Here is a 12,149-nt window from a genome sequence, read left to right on the forward strand (position 1 = left end):
CATCGGAATGTGTGATACAATAAAACACCTCGACGTGGAGAACTGCCACATTCAGTGTGAAGGAAACGAGCGGCTGGGACCCGGGCTGCACAAGTGCCAGGAGTTGAGGTAGCCTGATTTATCTCTCACTCTGAACTGTGAAACTGTTCCACTGCGTTGTTTCAATGTAAATGGATTTGGATAAAACTGTCGTAAATACGGTTGTGAAAAATTTTGACAATTGCTATCCCCCTTCGTCCAGTTCTCTTACTCAATACCCTTCTCCTGTGGGTTCTCTTTCCCCATCCCCCTTCCTCCGGTGGGATCTCTCTTCCCCATCTCCCTTCCTCCTGTGGGATCTTTCTTCCCCATTTCCCTAGCTCCTGTGGGATCACTCTTCCCCATCCCGTTTCCTCCAGTGGGATCTCTCTTCCCCATCCCCCATCTCCTGTGGGATCTCTCTTCACCATCCCCCATCTCCTGTGGATTCTCTCTTCCTCATCCCCCTTCCTCCTGTGGGATCTCTCTTCCCAATCTCCCGTACTCCTGTGGGATCTCTCATCCCCATCCCCCTTCTTCCTGTGGGATCTCTCCTAAACATCTCTCTTCCTCCTGTGGGATCTATCTTCACCGTCCCCCTTCCTCCTGTGGGATCTCTCTTCCCCATCACCCTTCCTACTGTGCGACCTCTTTTCCGATCTCCCTTACTCCTGTGGGATCTCTCATCCCCATCCCCTTTCTTCCTGCGGGATTTCTCTTCCCCATCTCCCTTCCTCCTGTGGGATCTCTCATCCCCATCCCCCTTCTTCCTGTGGGATCTCAATTCCACATCTCCCTTCCTCCTGTGGGATCTCTCTTCCACATCCCGCTTCCTCTGGTGTGATCTTTCTTCCCCATCTCCATTCCTCCTGTGGGATCTCGCTTCTTCATCCCCCTTCCTCCTGTGGAATCTCTCTTCCCAGTCCACCTTCCTAGAGTGGGATCTCTCTTCCCCATCTCCCTTCCTCCTGTGGGATCTCTCTTCCCAAACACCCTTCTCCTCTGGGATCTCTCTTCTCCATCCCACTTCATCCTGTAGGATCTCTCTTCCCCATCCCCCTTCCTCCAATGGGATCTCTCTTCCCCATCCCGCTTCCTCCTGTGGGATCTCTCTTCCCCATCCCGCTTCCTCCTGTGGGATCTCTCTTCCCCATCCCCCATCTCCTGTGGGATCTCCCTTCCCCATCCCCCACCTCCTGTGGGATATCTCTTCCCCATCCCCCATTCTCCTGTGGGATCTCTCTTCCCCATCCCCCATTCTCCTGTGGGATCTCTCTTCCCCATCTCCCTTCCTCCTGTGGGATCTCTCTTCCCCATCCCCCTTCCTCCTGTGGGATCCCTCTTCCCCGTCCCCTTTCCTCCTGTAGGATCCCTCTTGCCCGTACCCCTTCCGACTGTGGGATCTCTCTTCCCCGTCACCCTTCCTCCTGTGTGATCTCTCTTCCCCATCTCCCTACCTCCTGTGGGAAATCTCTTCCCCATCCCCCTTCTTCCTGTGGGATCTCTCTTCCCCATCCCCCATCTCCTGTGGGATCTCCCTTCCCCATCCCTCACCTCCTGTGGGATCTCTCTTCCCCATCCCCCATTCTCCTGTGGGATCTCTCTTCCCCATCCCCCATTCTCCTGTGGGATCTCTCTTCCCCATCTCCCTTCCTCCTGTGGGATCTCTCTTCCCCATCCCCCTTCCTCCTGTGGGATCCCTCTTCCCCGTCCCCTTTCCTCCTGTAGGATCCCTCTTGCCCGTACCCCTTCCGCCTGTGGGATCTCTCTTCCCCGTCACCCTTCCTCCTGTGTGATCTCTCTTCCCCATCTCCCTACCTCCTGTGGGAAATCTCTTCCCCATCCCCCTTCTTCCTGTGGGAAATCTCTTCCACAACTCCCATCCTCCTGTGGGATCTCCCTTCACCATCCCCCTTCCTCCTGTGCGATCTCTCATCCTCATCTCCCTTCCAGCTGTGGGATTTCTCATCCCCATCCCCCTTCCTCTTGTGGGATCTCTCTTCCCCATCCTCCTTCCTCCTGTGGGATCTCTCTTCCCTATCCTCCTTCCTCTTGTGAGATCTCTCTTTCCCATCTCCCTCCCTCCTGTGGGATCTCCCTTCACCATCCCCCTTCCTCCTGTGGGATCTCACTTCCCCATCTCCCTTTCTCCTGTGGGATCTGTCTTCACCGTCCCCCTTCCTCCTGTGGGATCTCTCTTCCCAATCACCCTTCCTCCTGTGGGATCTCTCTTCCAATCTCCCTTACTCCTGTGGGATCTCTCTTCCCCATCCCACTTCATCCTGTAGGATCTCTCTTCCCCATCCTCCTTCCTCCTGTGGGATATCTCTTCCACATCCTCATTCCTCTTGTGGGATCTCTCTTCCTCATCTCCCTCCCTCCTGTGGGATCTCTCTTCTTCATCCCCGTTCCTCCGGTGGGATCTCTCTTCCCCATCTCCGTTCCTCCTGTGGGATCTGTTTTCACCGTCCCCCTTCCTCCTGTGGGATCTCTCTTCCCAATCACCCTTCCTCCTGTGGGATCTCTCTTCCCAATCACCCTTCCTCCTGTGCGATCTCTCTTCCAATCTCCCTTCCTCCTGTGGGATCTCTCTTCTTCATCGCCCTTCCTCCTGTGAGATCTCTCTTCCCCATCCCCCATCTCCTGTGGGATCACACTTCCCCATCTCCCTTCCTCCTGTGGGATCTCTCTTCCCCATCCCCCTTCTTCCTGTGGGATCTCTCTTCCCCATCTCCCTTCCTCCTGTGGGATCTCTCTTCAACATCCCCCTTCCTCCTGTGGGATCTCTCTTCTCCATTACCCTTCCTCCTGTGCGATCTCTCTTCCGCATCCCACTTCTTCCTGTGGGATCTCACTTCCCCATCCCCCTTCCTCCTGTGGGATCTCTCTTCCCATTCTCCCTTCTTCCTGTGGCATGTCTCTTCCCGATCCCCCTTCCTCCTCTGGGATATCTCATCCCCATCACACTTCCGCCTGTGGGATCTCTCTTCCCCATCCCTCATCTCTTTTGGGATCTCTCTTCCCCACCCCCCTTCCTCCTGTGGGATCTCTCTTCCCCATCTCCCTTCCTCCTGTGGGATATCTCTTCCCGATCTCCCTTCCTCCTGTGGGATCTCTCTTCCCCAACACCGTTCCTCCTGTGGTATCTCTCATCCACATCCCCCTTCTTCCAGTGGGATCTCACTTCCCCATCTCCCTTCCTCCTGTGTAATCTCTCTTCCCCATCCGCCTTCCTCCTGTGGGATCACTCTTCCCCATCCCCGTTCTTCCTGTGTGATACCTCTTCCCCGTCCCCCTTCCTCCTGGATGATCTCTCTTCCCCATCTCCCTTCCCCCTGTGGCATCTCTCTTCCCCATCCCCCTTCCTCCTCTGGGATATCTCATCCCCATCAAACTTCGGCGTGTGGGATCTCTCATCCCCATCCCCTTTCGTCCATTGGTATCTCTCTTCCCCATCGCCCATCTCCTGTTGGATCTGTCTTCCCCATCCCCCATCTCCTGTGGGATCTCACTATCCCATCGCCCATCTCCTGTTGGATCTCTCTTCCCCATCCCACATCCTCCTGTGGGATCTCTCATCCCCATTCCCCTTCCTCCTGTGCGATCTCTCTTCCCCATCTCCCTTCCTCTTGTGGGATCTCTCTTCCCCATCCCCCTTCCTCCAGTGGGATCTCTCTTCCCCGTCCCCTTTCTTCCTGTGCAATCTCTCTTCCCGGACCCACTTCCTCCTGTGCGATCTCTCTTCACCCGTCCGCCTTCCTCCTGTCTGATCTCTATTCCACGTCCCCCTTCTTCCTGTGGGATCTCTCTTCCCCCGTCCCCCTTCCTCCTGTGGGATCTCTCTTCCCCATCTCCCTTCCTCCTGTGGGATCTCTCTTCCCCATCCCCCTTCTTCCTGTGGGATCTCTCTTCCCCATCTCCCTTCCTCCTGTGGGATCTCTCTTCCCCATCCCACTTCTTCCTGTGGGATCTCTCTTCCCCCATCCCCCTTCCTCCTGTGGGATCTCTCTTCCCATCTCCCTTCCTCCGGTGGGATCTCTCATCCCCATCCCCCTTCCTCCGCTGGGATATCTCATCCCCATCCGACTTCCGCCTGTGGGATCTCTCTTCCCCAACCCCTTTCCTCCAGTGAGATCTCTGTTCCCAATCGCCCATCTCCTGTGGGATCTCTCTTCCCCATCCCAATTCTCCTGTGGGATCTCACTTCCCCATCCCCCATATCCTGTGGGATCTTTCTTCCCCATCCCACATCCTCCTGTGGGATCTCGCATCCCCATCCCCCTTCCTCCTGTGGGATCTCTCTTCCCAAACCCCCTTCCTCCTGTTGGAACTCTCTTCCCTATCCCCGATCCTCCTGTGGGATCTCTCTTCCCCGTCTCCCTTCCTCCTGTGGGATCTCTCGTCCCCATCCCCCTTCTTCCTGCGGGATCTCTCTTCCCCATCGCCCTTCCTCCTGTGAGATCCCTCTACCCCATCCCCCTTCATCCTGTGGATCGCCCTTCCCCATCCACCTTCCTCCTGTGGGATCTCTTTACCTTATCCCCCTTCATCCTGTAGGAACTCTCTTCCACATCACCCTTCCTCCTGTGGGATCTCTCTTCCCCGTCCCCCTTCCTCCTGTGGGATCGCTCTTCCCCCGTCCCCGTTCCTCCTGTGGGATCTCTCTTCCCCATCCCCCTTCCTCCTGTGGGATCTCTCTTCCACATCCCCCTTCCTCTTGTGGGATCTCTCTTCCCTATCCCCCTTCCTCCTGTGAGATCTCTCTTCCCCGTCCCCCTTCTTCCTGTGCGATCTCTCTTCCCCGACCCCCTTCTTCCTCTGCGATCTCTCTTCCCCGACCCCCTTCCTCCTGTGCGATCTCTCTTCCCCATCCCCCTTCCTCCTGTGGGATCTCTCTTCCACATCCCCCTTCCTCTTGTGGGATCTCTCTTCCCTATCCCCCTTCCTCCTGTGAGATCTCTCTTCCCCGTCCCCCTTCTTCCTGTGCGATCTCTCTTCCCCGACCCCCTTCCTCCTGTGGGATCTCTCTTCCCCCGTCCCCCTTCCTCCTGTGGGATCTCTTTTCCCCGTCCCCCTTCCTCCTGTGGGATCTCACTTCCCCCGTCCCGCTTCCTCCTGTGGGATCTCTCTCCAACATCCCCCTTGCTCCTGTGGGATCCCCCATCCCCCTTCCTCCTGTGTGATCTCTCTTCCCCGTCCCCCTTTCTCCTGTGGGATCTCTCTTCCCCTTCCCCCTTCCTCCTGTGGGATCTCTCTTCCCCAGCCCCCTTCCTCCTGTGAGATCACTCTACCCCATCCCCCTTCATCCTGTGGGATCGCCCTTCCCCAGCCACCTTCCTCCTGTGGGATCTCTCTACCTTATCCCCCTTCATCCTGTAGGATCTCTCTTCCCCATCCCCCTTCCTCCTGTGTGATCTCTCTTCCCCGTCCCCCTTTCTCCTGTGGGATCTCTCTTCCCCATCCCCCTTCCTCCTGTGAGATCACTCTACCCCATCCCCCTTCATCCTGTGGGATCGCCCTTCCCCATCCACCTTCCTCCTGTGGGATCTCTCTACCTTATCCCCCTTCATCCTGTAGGATCTCTCTTCCCCATCCCCCTTCCTCCTGTGGGATCTCTCTTCCCCATCCCCCTTCCTCCTGTGGGATCTCTCTTCCCCATCCCCCTTCACAAATCTTCCTCACTGTGGGACTTTCTCCCATCCTTCATCCCTTCCCCTCCCGACCCTCTCACATCAGGAATACTTTTCTAACCATCGGGGAATGAGACAGAATACGTGGAGTTTACTGGATCACTCCGACAGACGAAATTACTGACATTCGGCGAATACCCTGTAGCTGGGCAGTGAGGGACATTGACAGTGATGGGAACTCCAATCAATGATTTACTGAAGGGTTTAATGTTTCCTGAAATATCCGAGTGACAGAAATTCCCCCAGACCCACGGTTTGAATCAATTTGTTCATCAATATATTTGTGTTTAGACTTGGGTGGAATGAACTGGGAAATTCAGGAGTGAAACTGGTGTCTGCGGCTCTGCGGAACCCGGAGTGTAAAATACAGAAACTGGGGTAAGTACCAGACTGTGGGAAATTGTGTTTACAGTCACTGGGTGTCTGACACTGAACATTAATGTGATCAGTAATTGGGTTGCTGATAAAGACTTGGGATTTGTACCGTCTCCTGTCTCTCTGTGTCCTTCACCCTCACTCGCTCTCATCTCCAGGCTGTACAATGTCGGTCTCACAGATTCTGGTACCGAGGATCTCATCTCCGCTCTAGGTACAAACCCATCACTGACAGAGCTGAACCTGGGTCATAATAAACTGGGAGATTCAGGAGTGAAACTGGTGTCTGAGGCTCTGACGAACCCGGAGTGTAAAATACAGAAACTGAAGTAAGTACCAAATTGTGGGAGATTGTGTTTACAGTCATCTGGTGATTGACATTATTATGATTAGAAGAAACATAGAAACATAGAAAAAAATACAGCACAATACAGGCCCTTCGACCAACAAAACTGTGCCTAACATGTCCCGACCTTAGAACTGCCTCCTAGGCTTTAGCTATAGTCCTCTATTTTTCTGAGCTACACATAGCCATCCAGGATTCTCTTAAAAGACTCTAACATTTCCGCCTCTACCACTGCTGTCGGCAGCCCATTCCACTCACCACTCTCTGTGTAAAAAAAATTAACCCTGACATCTCCTCTGTAGCTACTTCCAATGACATACCACTGCACCTACTTCTATGTACATGCTAGCCATTTCAACCCTGGAAAAGCCCTCTGACAATCCACACGATCAATGCCTCTCATTATCTTGTACACTTCTATCAGGTCACCTCTCATCCTCCATCACTCCAAGAGAAAAGGCCGAGTTCACTCAACCTATTCTCATAAGGCATGCTCCCCAATCCAGGCAATGTCCTTGTAAATCTCCTTTGCAACCTTTCTATGGTTTCCACATCCTTCCTGTAGTTAGTCGACCAGAATTGAGCACAGTACTCCAAGTGGGGTCTGACCAGGGTCCTATATAGCTGCAACATTACCTCTCGGCTCTTAAACTCAATCCCACGGTTGATGAAGCCCAATGCACCGTATGCCTTCATAACCACAGAGTCAACCTGCGTCGCAGCTTTGAGTGTCCTATGGACTTGGACCCGAAGACCCCTCTGATCGTCCACACTGTAAGAGTCTTGCCATTAATACTATATTCTGCCATCATATTTTACCTACCAAAATGAACCACCTCACACATATCTGGGTTGAACTCCATCTGCCACTTCTCAGCCCAGTTTTGCATCCTATCATTGTCCCACTGTAACCTCTGACAGCCCTCCACACTATCCACAACACCCCCAACATTTGTGTCATCAGCAAATTTACTAACTCATCCAACACTTCCTCGTCCATGTCATTTATAAAAATCACAAAGCGTAGGGGTCTCAAAACAGATCCCCGAGGCACACCACTGCCTAACGGTCTCAATGCAGAATATGACCCGTCTACAACCACTCTTTCTCTTCTGTGGGCAGGATAGTTCTGGATCCACAACGCACTGTCCCCTTGAATCCCATGACTCCTTACTTACTCAATAAGCCTTGCATGGGGTACCTTATCAAATGCCTTGCTGAAATCCATATACACTACATCTACTGCTCTGCCTTCATCAATGTGTTTAGTCACATCCTCAAAAAATTCAATCAGACTCGTAAGGCAAGACCTGCCTTTGACACAGCCACGCTGACTATTCCTAATCTTCTTTTGCCTCTCCGAATGTTCTTATATCTTAACACTCAAGATTTTCTCCATCAACTTACCAACCACTGAGTTAAGACTCACTGGTCTATAATTTCCTGGGCTATCCCTACTCCCTTTCTTAAGTAAGGGGACAACATCCGCAACCCTCCAATCCTCCGCAACCTCCCCCGTCCTCATTGATGATACAAAGATCATCGCCAAAGGCTCAGCAATCTCCTCACTTGCTTCCCACAGTAGACTGGGATACTTCCCATTATGTCCCGGTGACTTATCCAACTTGATGTTTTCCAAAAGAACCAGCACATCCTCTTTCATAATATCTACATTCTGAAGCTTTTCAGTCTGTTGCAAGTCATCCCTACAATCACCAATATCATTTTCCATAGTGAACACTGAAGCGAAAGATTCATTAAATGCATCTGCTATTTCCTCCGGTTCCATACACACTTTTCCATTGTTACACTTGATTGGTCATATTCTCTCGTATCTTATCCTCTTGCTCTTCACATACTTGCAGAATGCCTTGGAAAAATCCAGACAGGATTGTCCTTAATCCTGTCTGCCAAGGCCCTCTCATGGCTCCTTCTACCTCTCCTAATTTCATTCTTAAGCCTCTTCTTGCTAGCCTTATAATCTTCCAGATTCATATCTTCCAATTTTCTGCTTCCAATCTCCAGCCTGATAGCCTCATAGTTCCCCTTACTCCAATTAAAGGTTTCCCTAACTTGCCTGTTCCTATCCCTCTCTAATGCTATGGTAAAGGAGACAGAATTGTGATCACTATCTCCAAAATGCTCTCCCACTGAGAGACCAGACAACTGACCAGGTTCATTTCCAATACCAGATCAAGTACAGCCTCTCCTCTTGTAGTCTTATCTACATTGTGTGTCAAGAAACCTTCCTGAACAGAACTAACAAACTCCACCCCATCTACACCCCTCACTCCAATCAATATTAGTGAAATTAAATCTCACACCTCAACAACCCTGTTATTGTTACACCTTTCCAGAATCTGTCTCCCTATCTGCTCCTCGACTCGATGTCCCTGTTACTGTTGGGTGGTCTATACAAAACAACCAGTAGAGTAATTGACCCCTTCCTGTTCCTAACTTTCACCCACAGAGTCTCTGTAGACAACCCCTCCATGACTTCCTCCTTTTCTGCAGCCGTGACACTATCTCAGATCAACAGTGCCATGTCCCCAACTTTGTTCTCTCCCTGTCCTTCCTGACACATCTAAAGCCTGGCACCTGAAGTAGCCATTCCTGCCCCTGCACCATCCAAGTCTCTATAAATGGCCACAAGATCATAGCTCCAAGTGCTGATCCACGCTCTAAGCTCACCCGCTTTATTCATGATACTTCTTGCATTAAAATAGACACATCTCAAACCACTGGTCTGAGCGCGTTCCTTCTCTGTCACCTGCCTATCCTTCCTTTTGCACTGTCTCCGAGCTTTCTCTATTTGTGAGCCAGCCACCTCTTCCCCAGTCTTTCAGTTAGGTTCCCACCCCCAACAATTCGAGTTTAAATTCTCCCCAGAAGCCTCAGCAAACCTCCTCGCCAGGATATTGGTTCCCCTGGGATTCAAGTGCAACCCGTCCTTTTTGTACAGGTCACACCTGCTCCAAAAGAGCTCCCAACGATCCAGAAAATGAATCCTTGCTCCAATCCCTCATCCACGCATTTGTCGTCCAGCTCATCCTATTCCTATTCTCACTATCTTGTGAAACAGGCAGTAACTTTGAGGTCCGGCTTCTCAACTTGCTTCCGTACTCCCTGTATTCAGTTTTCAAGTTTTCTTCCCCTTTTCTACCTATGTCATTGGTATCAATATGTACCCACGACCTCTGGCTGTTCTCCCTCTCACTGCAGGATATCTTGGACGCGATCTGAAACATCCCAGACCTTGGAAAACTACCATCCAACTTTCTTTCCTGCGTCCACAGAATCGCCTGTCTGATACCCTACTATAGAATCCCCTATCACTGCTGCCATCCTCTTCCTTTCCCTACCCTTCTGAGCCACAGGGTTGGACTCTGTGCCAGAGGAACAGCCAATGCTGCTTCCCCACACACCCCGTAGGCTGTGGCCTCCTCCAGCAGTACTCGAACAGGAGTACTTATTGTCAAGGGGAGCAGCCACAGCGGTACCCTCTAGTACCTGCTTCTTGCCCTTCCCTCTCCTGACTGTGACCCACTTGTCTGTCTCCCGTGGCCCCGGTGTGACCACCTGCCTGTAACTCCTCTCTATCACCTCCTCACTCTCCCAGACCAGACGAAGGTCATCGAGCTGCATCTCCAGTTCCCTGACTCGGTCCCTAAGGAGCTGCAGCTCGACACACCGGGTGCAGATGTTGACGTCCAGGAGGCTGGGAGTCTCCAGGATCTCCCACATCTGACACCGAGCACAGAAAACCAGCCTCACACACATACTCTCCGTCTGTATTGTAAACAGATAACCTACCTCGCCTCGTCCCTTTATCGCCGAAGCCCCGTTGAGCCAAAGCCTTCCTACTCTGTCTCCCGCTCCTCTGACGCTCGCTCTGTAAATCTGTCTTCCGTTTAAACACTTCTCGCTGTTCTCACTGGCCGACTTGAGCAGTCGTGCTGAAGAAAAAAAAAATCAGCAATTGTTTCTGATAAACAGTGGGGATTTGTACCGTCTCCTGTCTCTCTGTGTCCTTCACCCTCACTCTCTCTCATCTCCAGGCTGAGCCGTATCGGTCTCACAGATTCTGGTGCCGAGGATCTCGTCTCCGCTCTCAGTACAATCCCATCACTGATGGAGCTGGACTTGGTAAAAAAACTCGCTGACAGAGCGATCTGTCCCCGCTCTCCGCCGCCTCATACAGACCCTCCCGAGTCTGAATCGGATCGGGTGAGTGTTTGTGTTAATGTTTAATGTGATAAAATATCAGCGGATCCGCGGGTTTTCTGGTGATATTATCTGTGTGTTGTTGAAACATTAACCCCAGTCCCCTGTTACTGACACTGTTGTGTAATCTCTTTATTTCATCTTTATTCTCCCATCTGTTTCAGGCTGGGGTCGAATCGGTTCAATGAGACCCGGGAAGAAGGAACTGAGATCTCTGCAGGAACCCAGACCCGGACTGACAGTGACAGTGTGAACATCCCCGCCCGTGGGATGGGGACATTTTGGCCGATTCCCCGCCCTCCCCTTTAAGTCCCGCCCTTACCTTTTAATGGCCGCACGCCGGGGGTGATTCCCAACGGTGTTAAGGGACCAGCGCAATTCTCGCGCTGTGTGTCGCTCGGAGCCGTCCCGCAGTGACGTATTTCCGCTGGTTGTCCGGTGGGGCAGCTTCCGCCGGATGTGCGTGTTGGAGACTCCCACGTGACACACCGGGGAATTACCCAGACAGGAAGAGCCCGGGGGTCCGGGGCTCAGTCTGGGACACCGGTGTCCCGGGTGGGATTATCCCGGGAGAGAATCCTTTTGCTCCCTTTGCTGAGGACGGTGCATTCGGCAGTCTGGCCGATATAATGATGTTAAATTGACAAATACCTCGGCAGTGACCCTCTGGATCTGCTGCGATCCCGGACACGGCGCTGATGTGTGATTTTATAATCATCGGTACCCCGATGCAGAGTGACGGTGAGAAACGGGACTGATTATTCAACCGGTCACTCGTTGTCGCCGGTCAGTTAATTGTGTGTGACTGTGAGTGAGTCGGGAGCAGCTTATTTATTCCCGCACGTCAGCAGCTCACACATTGTTTAATTTACATTTGTAAATTTACTCACTCCCGGGGTCAGACACAGAGTGAATCTCCCTCCACACCGTCCCATCACACACACTCCGGGGTCAGACACAGAGTGAATCTCCCTCCACACCGTCCCATTACACACTCCAAGGGTCAGACACAGAGTGAATCTCGCTTCACACCGTCCCATCACACACTCCCGGGGTCAGACACAGAGTGAATCTCCCTCCACCACCGTTCCATCACACACTCCCGGGGTCAGACACAGAGTGAATCTCCCTCCACACCGTCCCATCACAGACTCCCGGGGTCAGACACAGAGTGAATCTCCCTCCACACCGTCCCATTACACACTCCAAGGGTCAGACACAGAGTGAATCTCGCTTCACACCGTCCCATCACACACTCCCGGGGTCAGACACAGAGTGAATTTCCCTCCACACCATCCCATCACACACTTGCAATGTAAGCACACAGTGAAGCTCCGTCTGCACCATTCCATCACTCAATTAATCCCACCCTGCAAAATCTCATTTCAGGGAAGCAGGCACCATCAACTTGCGGGAGACTCCCGGAACTCCCGGGAGAGGTGGGATGTCTGCAATAGAGTAGCTCCTTAGCGGCCAGCCAGCTAGTTAAAATACCG

General features: G+C 52.4%; 2 protein-coding genes across 2 annotated transcripts in view; one reads left to right on the top strand and one right to left on the bottom strand.

Moving 5' to 3' along the window:
- Positions 1-10,929, top strand: part of LOC140720562 (uncharacterized) — a 66,431-nt gene extending 55,502 nt beyond the window's left edge. The window contains exons 9-12 of the mRNA XM_073035399.1: positions 6,000-6,086; positions 6,242-6,412; positions 10,488-10,656; positions 10,818-10,929. Coding sequence (XP_072891500.1) covers positions 6,000-6,086; positions 6,242-6,412; positions 10,488-10,656; positions 10,818-10,841 — 451 coding nt within the window. The 3' untranslated portion in view covers positions 10,842-10,929. The remainder of the gene's footprint in view (positions 1-5,999; positions 6,087-6,241; positions 6,413-10,487; positions 10,657-10,817) is intronic.
- The window catches only part of LOC140720622 (NACHT, LRR and PYD domains-containing protein 3-like), a 745,417-nt gene that overhangs the window by 412,086 nt on the left and 321,182 nt on the right, over positions 1-12,149 (bottom strand). The window lies entirely within an intron of this gene.

This window comes from Hemitrygon akajei, unplaced genomic scaffold (assembly GCF_048418815.1).
Source record: "Hemitrygon akajei unplaced genomic scaffold, sHemAka1.3 Scf000045, whole genome shotgun sequence".
Classification (NCBI taxonomy): Eukaryota; Metazoa; Chordata; class Chondrichthyes; order Myliobatiformes; family Dasyatidae; genus Hemitrygon; species Hemitrygon akajei.